Source organism: Xenopus tropicalis, chromosome 2, assembly GCF_000004195.4.
Source record: "Xenopus tropicalis strain Nigerian chromosome 2, UCB_Xtro_10.0, whole genome shotgun sequence".
NCBI classification, from domain to species: Eukaryota; Metazoa; Chordata; class Amphibia; order Anura; family Pipidae; genus Xenopus; species Xenopus tropicalis.
The window spans coordinates 43,285,525-43,297,991 of record NC_030678.2 but is presented as its reverse complement, the minus strand read 5'-3'; the positions used below and the strand labels follow the sequence as shown (position 1 = coordinate 43,297,991).

Sequence of the window (12,467 nt, the reverse complement as noted above, 5' to 3'; positions counted from 1 at the left end):
ATAAGGTGTGTGAATGCGTATTGGGCAGTAAATTGTGGACTACATGTAGGATACAGACTTTGGGGCACATTATGTTCGGCATTGACAATTCATCTGAAAGGAAACGTAGGACTGCTTGCCAGTACTTATGAGGTTTTAGTACCCCTTGAACCACAAACTTATAAAAACAAGTATGCTGTTTTATGCAAGTCCTAGAGTTAGTCTGTATGGGTCAGGCGATCCCCCTCAAGTAAAACTGCAACTATGCAGTATTTCAATTAAGAAGAGGATGTGTCATCCCTTAGTCTTTCCCTTTTGTACTTCTATCTCTTAATATTTATTAGTAATGCTAAGATTTTACATAAAAAAATTATGCAGTGTGTTTGGCCATTGCTTATAAATGAATAAATATTATCCTTACTATACCATTCAATGGCACTATCCCGGCTTTTGGTATCCTTGTAATCAGAATCAAGGAACATGTCTTTGTAAATTCTTCCACACAAACAGAACATGTCCGGTGCCGGATGGTCACAAGCCTGCAGCACCTGAAGCATAACATGCAGAGCTTTTTCACGATCCCCTGTATTATTCCTCCTAAAAGTGAAACAGAAGCAATAGTATCGAAATCACTAACCCAGTGCTGCTCAGCCTTTTCCACTTACTGGCTCAAAAATACTAGAATACCAATTTTCAGGGAATGTACAGCATGAAAAATGGTGAAATCATACAAAACAAGTTTACAGAGCACTTGAAGGTCTAAAGTCACAAACATTCTTCCATTTGGAAATTTAAAAAAGGGGTATTAGCTGTATTGAAAAATGCAACATCCAATTTTGTTCGTTTATTAAACCTTATTAACCTTGCATTGCAAAACTGTAGATTAGTGGCTTTTTAATAGCTATTATAGAAAGGTACAAGGAAGCACAAGCACATGGTGTAATACATTTCCTAAGAAGCAATTTTGCCATGTTTAGTGATCATAATGAATCACTATAAAAGGTTTATGTGTTGTTAACTAAAAGGTTGATTTCCCTTCTTTGGTTCTTCTTTGGTATATTTAAACAAACAGTATTCTTAGCTTGTGGAGTCATATTAGGCTGATTTCCACACGGGGTTGATTTTGGGCCTGCAGAAAAATGCCTGTCTGCTGGCATCAGCCTTTTACCTTGCCTGCTCCTGGCCCAGGTGGCAGATATCGGCTCTGAAATGTTTCTTTGTGGATGAGGAGGCTGATGCCAGCGGAGGGGCTGATTCTCAGCCTGCGGTTTTCCACAGGCTCAGAATCAGCACCGTGTGACTTCAGCCTTAAGTTTAACACTCACCAGTTATTGCGTGCCCATACCCCGAACCATTTGCTTAAAACATGTTAGTGTTCCATTCAGGTTTTAAATTATTCACTGCTCTCTATTGATGGTTCGGGTGCTGCACCCCCAACCTGTAGCAGGGGAAGAGAGTCCAGTATATCAACACAATGTGTACATGCATTTTGAAGACTCCTTGACTGGTAAAATCAAAAGTACTTTTTATATGTGAAATAAAGTACTTTTGATTTTGCCACAATTAAAGGAGAAGGAAAGTCATTTTGGCATTTTATTGCCAATAGATTCACCACATTAGTGCCACCTAGAACAATATATTTATTCTGCAGAAAGCATTACCATAACGGAATAAACAGTTCTAGAAGCTTTCTTTGTTTGCTTAAGACAGCAGCTGCCATTTTAAGTAGCTTCCTGCTCGCAGCTAGCCATTGGTAGCTCAGAGCTCACATTCCTCACAAAGGAGGGGGAAGGGAGTTCTTAGCATTCTTGTGGGAGGGGAGAGAGAAGAGAACTACACAGACTCTGGCCCAGGGAATGAAGGATCTTTCTGAGAGAGGAAGTCAGTTACCTGAAGAACATGTTTACAAAAAAGGAAACAAAAAATCCTTTGTTTCTTTTGCTAGAGTACTCAGTGCAGCATTTCTGTGAGTGCTTATGGCTGTATATGCATAGACCTTTCTGATAAAGCTTTCTTAGTTTTTACCTTTCCTTCTCCTTTAAGGATTCTGTGAAATGCATGTCAACATTGTGTTTATCTAGTGATCATAATGAGCCTAATCACTGGCTCAGAGGATGAAGAGACAAGAGAAGAAGCTGCTTGGCTGTGGTGCATGGAAGCAAACAAAGGAATATGATGGGCTGACATTAAAGCCCTGGAAAGAGCTCCTTATGGTTCTGTCACTATGGTTCTGTCATTCAGGTAATGTGTCCAAGCTGAAGGCATTTGTCATTTTGTTCTCCTTCTCACAATTGGTTCTGGTGTTAGTTGTTGTTAATGGATTTAAATGGTGTGCTTTTTCAGAAAAAGCAAAAACAAAAAAGCTGACTCAGGTGGATGCACACTGTAATTGCTTGTATTTCTTTCACACCCAAATGATTATTTTTATCAACAAACAGTATTGTTACAGTATTAGGGGTGGGGCTGGTGGTTTTGTTATAAACACTCTATCCTCTTTTGCTTGAACTGAAATGACATCTAAAATACTATTTATTTGGCAAGCAAAGCATTCCTTCCAAATAAATGCACACTTATTGCTTTATGATAGGATAATAATATAGGACCTACTGTGTCAACAGTAGCATTCTTAGATATTATGCCATTAGTCTTAATTTTTTATTTTTCAGATTTGTTTTACGGATGAAAATCTTTTGTATCACAGTTCTCTAGCATGGAATGTAAACTGGTATCTGGTTGCTAGGGTTTAATTACACGTCCTCACTTTACAATCCAGATTGAAAGATAACCAAAAAAATAGACTGATTAAACTTTGCAGCCTCACAATTTAGTTTTTTTTTAGTTAAAGGTCAGTGACTCCAACAACCAGAGAGCATTTTTAGTTAGAAAAGGGCAAAAAGGGAAAGGTGATAAGTTAAATACCATAGTGAATGAATTCAAGCTATAAAAGTTGCTAAAAGCAAGTCTATTACACACTAAAGAAAATAAAGCTTAATAAATGAAAACTCACCCATGTTCTATTCATTTCCTTTGGGATTTTTAGAAGTGTATTCATCAATGGGTGAAACTTAGAACTCACTATGTGATAAATGAATGAATAGAACATGGGTGAGTTTTTTTTTTTATTAAGCTCTATTTTCTTTATTAAAGCTCACATTTTGATAAATCTGCCACACTAAAAGTTAATATAAAGGTCAACTTCCCTTTTAAGAAATTTCACAGAACAGACACGTATTATCTGTTGTTGCCAAGGTGGCTCTGCAATGATATCCAGGACTAGATAAAATAGAAATTTAGCTCATAGTTTGCACTAATAAAATTTCCTTTTACCGTTCACATAGGTCATCCAATAATGAATGGTGGAAAATGCATTTGTAAGTGAAAAGCAAACACATCTCCTGTGCTTAAAAGTCAGTCCAAGTTGCACAGGAAAAGGTATCTGGAACATTTAGTGCTAAGTATTCACAGTAGCTTATGATTTTTTGTACCCGGTAATAAGCCAAAGTATGTTGAATTGCTGTATTTACCCTCTGCAAGCAATGTTGTAGCCAGTTCATTCCAGTAATTTCAGCAATATTTAAAGCTCTAAATGTGATATTATTTGGTATAACTGGGGGATTTCTAGCTGTATCTATAAAATAATGCAATATTAAAACAGTGGTATTCTAAGGCTAAATGCATTTAGGCTAATGGCAATTTTTTTTTTTTTTTTTAAATGTTCCTTTCCATCTGTCACCACTTCCAATAGCGATTACACATGAAACGCACTTCCTAAAGCAGACGTAGTTGAAAACATTAGCAGTGAAAATGCCCCTATCTGCCTGTATGGGGGAAAACTCCATTGAGTAGTAGACTGCCCATTATAACCATAGGGCTCATTTACATCAGCAGACACAGTGGGCAACCTGCACATTATTCCTGCAGTGAGTTGTGTCTAAAACCATTTTCATTAAAGGTACTTGCGGTCAGTTCTGTATAATTGTACTCAGTACCAAATCAGTCCTTCCAGCTTGCTCTTTGGAATTTAGCACTGTGTGGCTATTGGCTATTAAGTCTAAAACTGCACTTTTCTCACTGCATCTGGGTAAGTAAATGTGCCCTGATGCCTTCTTTAGATAGCATATTTCTTGAAAACCTGTATGGAAAGCAGCGAAAAGTGTGTAGGGACACACTGACTATTTCCTCCTGAGACCAATGATGTTCAAACTACCATTTGCCATAGATCGTATTCTTCATTTTAATGGTTTGTGGCTTTTTTTTTCTTATTACCAGAAAATCAGTTCTCACTTGTCAATCTTGTAAGTCCTGCCCTAAACAAACTGTCTTTCCGTCTTCAAAATGTACCATATGCATTAACATGTTTCGAACTGTAAGCAGTGGGTTACAGCTGACCAGTGGCTGCTAGGGCGTTAAATGCTTTAAGACATTAGAACTTAATATTATATATATAGGCATGATGCTTTGATCCACTTTGCTTGACTTCTAGCAAGTTCTAGAAGCCAGTGATACTTTATTATGCAAGCAGATTTCCATTACGGTTTAGCCAGAGAATAAAACAAAAGAATGCTGATCTAGCAGGTGCGTGCCAGGCTCTTTGTTAGATCAGTGTATTTTACACCATCAGCTGCTGATAAAAGGATTCAAGAGAGCTTAGATAAAACAAATTAAATTAGATCATATTACTAAAGGGGGAAAAAAAGATATATGCACCCTCTTTAGCATCTCATATTTTTGGAACCTGACTTCAGATTCTAATCAGTCTAATGACAAGTTAAACTAATCACTACCCTCAATTTTCTTAGATCTGATAGCACTAGTACATTAGTGAACTCTATTTTTATTGGTGTGTGGCAAATGTCCTTTTCTTGTATAGGCTGCTGAAAACATGGGGTATAAACCTATACTTTAGCAGCCATGTCCTCAGAAGCCATTAGCAAGCTACTATTTTTTAGTTTTTGGGTTGGCTTCTGTAATGTCTCCCCTATACAATCACACAAAACACGTTGCTGAACTACCTATGGGCAAAAGATCAAGTGTGACCTGGTCTGGTATACCACAGCAGGCAATAATGAAAGTGCACACAGGACTGGTTACAAGACATTGCAAACATTACCTCTGCGTACACATGGTTTAAAACATGGGAAGAGATGCAGTTTAAAGGTGATGGGCAGAGACGCAGTGTTTTTGAGACAAGCAGAGATGAAGTCTGAAGATGGACTGGAGGTTTACTATAACACTGACAAATATTCACTATTGCATTGAACTGAACAAACCCTATTTTATATTAACGTCTGAAACGGTGAATCTGAACAATGTGGGTACCCTGGAACATGGTTTTGTACCAATAAACTAGCGTTGAGCTGAGTTGTGCAATTACTGCTGCTTAGTGCTGTTAATATAGAACAGGTATCTGTTAACTGAAATAAGCTCACATTACATTTTTTAAGCAAATAAGGCCCTTGTTTGAAACCAACTCGCTGGATTTGTATGCATCACAGCTGCACCCAAAACTTCAACCCAAATTTTTGGATCAACCTTCAACCTTTATGAGGGGGTGGAAGGAAGAGGGGGAAGCACTTCAACTAGAAAATCTTTGCCTTTTTTTGTCTGACTCACTGATAGGGTAAGTTATTGTTTGTACAGTGCCCACATTGTTTACATTACTTGAGAATTTGGAAAATAATTGAAAAATAAGTTAAGGTTTTTTTTTGTTCACTTTAACCAACATAGCATTCAAATATTTATTTCACTGGGAAGAATCTGGACAGTCAAATACATTTATATAAATACAAACTGTTATGATCATTATTTGACCATTTTTGTTATGCAGCTGCTCCCCTGTCAATGTCAGGGACACAGCTTCATTTGCTAGACCGTTGTAGGTACATCTTGTTTACCCACAGGCCTTTATCTCTGCAAAGAGCTTCTCTGTGCTTTTGTGCATTACTTTATTAATGCTGTTACCCAGCTGCTCCCTTGCCAGTGTCAGAAATTCAGCCTCTCTTGCTGAGCCACTTACTCGGTTCAAGTCTTGTCGAACAGGCTTCCACCTCTGCAGAAAGTTCTTTGTTATGTGCTTTGAGTTCAACTATTTACTAAAATAACAACAACTTACTGAATCCCTCATTATTTTTATTACTTTGTATATTTCAAAAGCAGAAGCAGATTTGTGTAGCTTACACTCAAGGTCCCTAGGGTCCACACACAGTGGTGCATTTAATGCATTTTCGTGCTAATATCCGCTCCATGTAGCTGCACTTAGGCCGGCGCCATGCCTGTCAGCAGATTTACACTCGTAGATAGCAAATTAAATTCTCTTCGCCTGTGTGCAAAACGCAGGCAGAGAGAAGCAGACCATACATGCATTGTGCCCTTGGCCTTACACCTAGGTCTTCCCCTTATTGCATATGGCTGTGGGTGGTGTGGTGATCTTTAACTCTCTATGATAATGTTACTTACCTATTTAGAGCAAAAGCATAATGGAACTTGATATTATGCTGATCCGCTAAGTCACAAGTTGGCAGCATTTCTAGCGTTTCCACCAACCGAACCATGGCATCATAGTCCTAAAAATGAAACACAATAAATACTATATTAGAATCAGGCAAAACTATATTGCATGTAAGGCAAATAAGGAACATGCACACACACTTTCTAAAAAAAAGCTAATAGTCTTTTATTAAGCCACACATCAGTTGCTTATAGTAACAGGCTCAGAGCACACATTCCTAATTTTTTTATTTTAACTTCTACAGAGATGTCAAGCCAAGTATCCAGGGAAAAGTAAACACCACCACTGAAGCAATTAACTATGTGTGTGGCAGTTACAGCCATGTCTAGCTACCTGTATATTCCCTGCCAAAAATACTGCATGACATTCCCTGAAGAGTCTCTAAATCAGTGATCTCCAACCTTTGGTTCATGAACAACATGCTGCTCACCAACCCCTTGGATTTAGCTACCAGTAGCCTCAAAGCAGGTGCTTATTTTTGAATTTCTGGCTTGGAGGCAAGTTTGGCTGTATAAAAACCTAGTGTAATGCCTTCTGTAGGCCTCCAGTCCACACAGGGGCTACTAAATAGCCAATAACAGCCTTTATTTGGCACCCACGGGTACTTTTTTATGCTTTTGTTGCTCCCCAGCTGTATTTACATTTGAATGTGGCTCATGGGTACCTCTGCTCTAGATGATTTGCTAGTCTTACATACAAATGACAGTGGATCATTTCTATCATGGCTGGCCTTTGAGGTGTGCAGCCGGAGTTGCCTTTATAAACACTAGAAACAAATACAGTAAAACTGAGGGTTAAGCTCAGACCCAATTATGCTTTGAAAATAAAGTATTGTAGTCAAGTCTGGCCAGTGTTTTAAGAAGTGTTTGGCCTGTGTTTTAAGGACATTTAAACATTTTATTTTAAAAAGTATTAGATAACTATAGTATTCTATCTTTCACTATGTCTATAAGTGAAATGAATAATCCACATTTAGATGGAAATTACCCCAAAGCACAAGCAAACTTGTTTCAGACAGCATTTGTGAATACAGGTATGATATCTGGAATGCTTGAGACCAGGGGGTTTCCTTTAATTTGGACCCCCATACCTTAAGGGCAGGGATACACGGGGAGATTAGTCGAAATTAAAGAAATTGATTACAATAAAAAGCATAAAAATACCATAACAAAAAAATGAAATTCACGTTACTTTATTATAATGAGTTTAGTCATAATGATACAGTCATGTTATTAAGGTTTTGAAAGCTATAGTTCTTACTTGAATGTCTCTGTATGACAGCAGCAGGTTAATTACTATATCTGGAGTAAGGACTTCTGTGTTGTCCATGCGTAATTTTAGACGGGCCAGTTCCTTGGCGAGTTCATCCCCTTGGTACTTTTCTCTTGCCTTTCTGATGTCACTAAGTAGGGTCTCCTTGTTGTAGGCACTAAGAGTGGAATAAAAGACCTCCATTATCTTTCCTAATAAGCTGATCACTACTGCAATACAGTAGTTCAAAGGCCTCCCTCAAGGTGCCACATCTCATGGTTTGTTGCGCTGACACTGCCAAAGCATTCTCAGATTTGAATGTTCTGTATCTCCATTCAAATGATAAAACTTCTGAGGGCAGTAGCACACAGGGAGATTAGTCGCCCGCAATAGTAAAGATTTATCACGGGCGACATACCATCCCACCGGCAAGAATGTAAATTTCCGTTGAGATGGTATAAGCATTGCTTCAGTCGCCCAAAGTTGACTCGGGTGACTTGGGAAAAAAAAGACTGAACTAATCTGCTTAAATCAAGTTTTTTTTTTAGTTTGCTCTGTTTATTAAAAACTATAATACAGATGAAAATAAAATGCAACTTAATGACAAGGTCGTTCTATTGCTGAAATCTTGTATTTCCTGTATTTATTTAAGTCTCATAATTAGGCAGCTAAGCAGATAGAGTTTTCCTTGATCTCTCTGATCTCCATGATAAAATGTATGCTAGATCTTCAGAGCAAATTAATCCCAAAATTAAAAATCTGTTGTTAATGACGTGCTTGACCCTTGCTTTAATTTGTTACACTGCTTACTACATCAATTTGTGTGATTTGCCATATGGTAGTTCTGAGCAACTCAGTTATATTTAATAATCCAGAACACACTGACTTTATGATAAAAGCATCATATATACACATATCATACAAGGTCCACGACTGGAAAATCATGAGGCAAGGTATTTCAAATGTACATATTTCCATACAATAGGGGGCCTGCTTTATTTTTTTAATACTCAACAGCATTAAACTAGAAACTGAGCATGAAAAGAGAACAAGTTTTGTAAGGGAAGCTACGTAGCCACTCTAACTTCTAAATATAAATATGCAGAAAAGGAACACAACACTGTGTATTTAAATGGTCACTATTTATTCTAGCCCATTGACGTGGAAGAAGATCTTTCCATTAGCCATTTACATTGAGCTCTGTTCCATCAAATGATACAAGCAAATTATTTCTGGAAAATCTCAGGGAGCTCTCTCATTTCACGTTTCTAAGGCATGCTTGAAATAAGTTGCTGCAGAGTGCCCTCGGATGATAATACTAATCAACTACCTTTAGGTTGGACCCTACCAAGAGACTCAAGGCACCAATGTAAAGGTCTCTTAAAGTGCCCTGCAGCGTTCCTCAAACCAAAAGAATGAGTGGTGTCCTCAGAAAGGATGGTGTCATTAAAGACACTTGCTGGGTAAAACTATCACCTGTCTGGCCCTTGCCTTAATCCTATAGCTCTACATTTTAATAGGTATGCCACATAGTGTTTCTCAAAAGGTATGCCACAAAGTATTTCCCAACACTTTATTTATACTAGCAATATTAATATACCTTCAAGGCCTGTGATGAATTTCTGTTTATTACTTCCAAAATACCCTAATAAATAACTAATTAAAAACTGATACTTTTCAGAGGAAAACAAAAGGAAAATGTTATGGTATATTGTATCTAGAAGAATTAAGTCTAAAACAACTGGACTTTTTTTGAGTTTTTCTTGAAAACGCTTCAGGAACTGAAGAAGCCACTGGATGAATGAGAATCTTCATAGACGTTATGGTATATTGAGTGCCTACTCCAAAAATCTGCTGATCCAGAGTTATGTAACACATAAGATATGTGATCTGTGGGTCATACTAACTTTTTTTTTTTTTAACCCTTGAGTCCCATTGGAATAAACATTGAGAGATGTTTTTAATAAAAGTGTGCAGTGTTTTGGTCTAAAGAAGTGCTAACCTAGGGCGTTGTATTGTATATGTTGGTATGTAAGGAAGGTTTTCCGTAATACTGGGTACAACTGCTACACATCAAGGGGTTGTTCGCTTCTGAGTTAACTTTTAGTATGATGTAGAAAGTAATATTCTTAGACAATTTGCAATTGATCTTCATTTTTTATTATTTGTAGTTTTTTTTTTTTTTTTTATTATTTTAGTTTTTGTTCAGCATCTCTCCAATTTGGTGTTTCAGCAACTTTCTGGTTGCTATGGTCGAAATTACCAACTTATATATAAATAGTTTTTTTGGACGTGGGGTCAGTTACCCCCATTTGAAAGCTGCAAACAGTTAAAAGCAGGATGCAAATAATTAAAAAACTACAAAAAAAAAATAATCACGACCAATTAAAAGCTGCTTTGAATTAGCCTTTCTATACCATACTAAAAATTAAACTTAAAATCATTATATATTATATCTTTATAATCAGTTTTTAGTGCAGGTTTAGGGTTTGTAAACCCACTCACCACCCTAGGAAAAAGACACAAAAGAATATTTCATGGATGTATATTCTAATAGTGCAACAATTTACCATGATGTTACATGGATATCCTTCAGTAGGCTTATGAACTTGTCCACTAGAGGAACACACAGAGGTCCCAGGAGGTTGTCCCAGTTTGGTTGCATGTACTCGGAGGCTCGCCGCTGGGCATCAGTTTCACAACAAAAATAATCCCCACATGGCGTCAAAATGTATGAGATAAAGTAATAGTTACCACTAGAGGCCTGCAATGAAACAATTGACAAAAGCTTAATAACAAATTTTCACGGTGACAAAAGACACAATTATAATGAATAAAATGACACACACCATATTGACTGGGGGACACAAGCACACATACATTATTTCGTGCAAAGCGATAAACACCTCCAGAGTAGCTGCTTATCTTTGTGTAAGCTTTAAAATAGTATTAGTACTGAGATTAACTGGTCCCTGCATTGTTCACACCTTGTTGTCATCTGTAATCCCCTGCAATGTTCACATATTTAAAACCCTGCATTGTCCACACCTTTAAAACCTTGTTCTCACTGGTAAAACCTTGTTCACACCTGTAAGACTTAGACTGTAGGCTCCCACATTGTGACATCTTCAGTGACGTCATGGTACCGCAAAAGAAACACTTGGAATACAGCAATGATGAGAGATTCTGAAGGTGGTGTTATGGGGCCTAATAAGTGCATTGAGCACAGTGAAAACAGACTGTTACAGTGTTTGTTTTTATGGTTGTGAATAAGCAATCATAGGTAGAACCCTCATTATAAAAAAAAAAGGAAAACATACAAAAGGAATGCAAAGTTTTCTATAAATACATTTGTAACCTGTGCCTGAAACACAGCTAATGAGAAGATGAAAATTCTATCCAGCACTTTGCTTGCCTTTTCTAGTCCAATTATGCACATGGCAACAGTTAGGTAACTTTCAGTAAAGAAAGGGCTACTTTGCACAGACATTGCCATGTGGCTCCTGCCCAGAAATACCTGACTAATAATAGCCACCACTTACTGCTGAATGGTGTTTGGTCCTTCCAGGATTAAGATGCTTTTGGTATGCCCATTTATGCAGAATGAACAGTCATGAAGTAGAGAGAAAATAAAGAATGATAATAGAAATAAAGAATAATGGTATACTTAAGGATGTTCAGCCATTTGGAAATTTTACGTGAGGTACTAGAAACCCCAATTATGATACTGTATTGCCAATTCCAGTACCTTCTAGAATTAATCTTTCAACTGAAGTCTTTTTCTCAGTTAACATGTTCCTGACTTCCTAGCATTCCTAGAAGCTGCACAGTGGTGTAACTAGATGTTACTGGGCCCCACAGCACATTCATTTTAGGACCCCTAATATAGCTAACTTGACCAAATCTACCAAGACCTATCGAAATTGCTCATTTATTGGGGCCTTACTAGGCCCCTTTGCAAATGCAGGGTCTGCTTTTCTTTGTAGTTCCACCTCAGGAGCTGCATCTTACCAATGGAGTTCATTACCATTGCCATGCACGTATGGATCACTACTCCATTGTTGAGCACTGGGGATTATGCTGCTGCTTTGTAAATACAATGTCATATTAAAACCTGATGAAATGCACAGCAATCAAGTGAAGTATTTCTAGCCCCATGGTGCATTAGAGGATTTACTTAACCAATTTCAGGTACAACAAAGCATCCTAATTACACTTTGTCGCGGATCTGACAAAATTGTGCCGAAAGTTGTCCAAGTCCACTCAATGTCATTTACAGTGTGAGGGTGACAGGTATGCCCATTCCTTTAGACGCAACTGCACTGTACCTATTGATGTACGGCATGAAGCAAACCTGGGAACTGGAACCAAGGTGGTAGCTCCATTGTTCCCCTGCTGCCTGCATCAATAGGTGCAGTGCTTGATTTGAAGCAGGAAGGTGTGGCACTAAGCACAACTATAAGAAAGTGCATCGAGTTTGTGAATACTAAATTTGCTACCTTGATGTTTTTTGCTACCAAGCTAAAAATAATGTGTCAACCAAAGCAAAATGTATGTTTTAGTTAATTATTAACATTTATTTATAATTATAATACGACAACATATTCCGCAGCGCTGTACAATACGTGATGTTTGCTGCCCACCACTGAGAGTCACTGAATCACCACCTACAGTGTAAAGGTCAGGGAAAACATATAATATAACGGCTAACCCAGGACCCCAGGTCAGT

General features: G+C 37.7%; 1 protein-coding gene across 3 annotated transcripts in view; it reads right to left on the bottom strand.

Moving 5' to 3' along the window:
* map3k15 (mitogen-activated protein kinase kinase kinase 15) overlaps positions 1-12,467 on the bottom strand; it is a 78,256-nt gene that overhangs the window by 32,434 nt on the left and 33,355 nt on the right. For 2 of the 3 annotated variants that reach the window (XM_012956991.3, XM_012956990.3), the window contains exons 4-7: positions 10,309-10,502; positions 7,748-7,916; positions 6,436-6,542; positions 406-576 (exon numbers count right to left, since the gene is read on the bottom strand). In XM_012956991.3, the coding sequence (XP_012812445.1) occupies positions 406-576; positions 6,436-6,542; positions 7,748-7,916; positions 10,309-10,502 (641 nt within the window). 3 annotated transcript variants of the gene reach the window in all.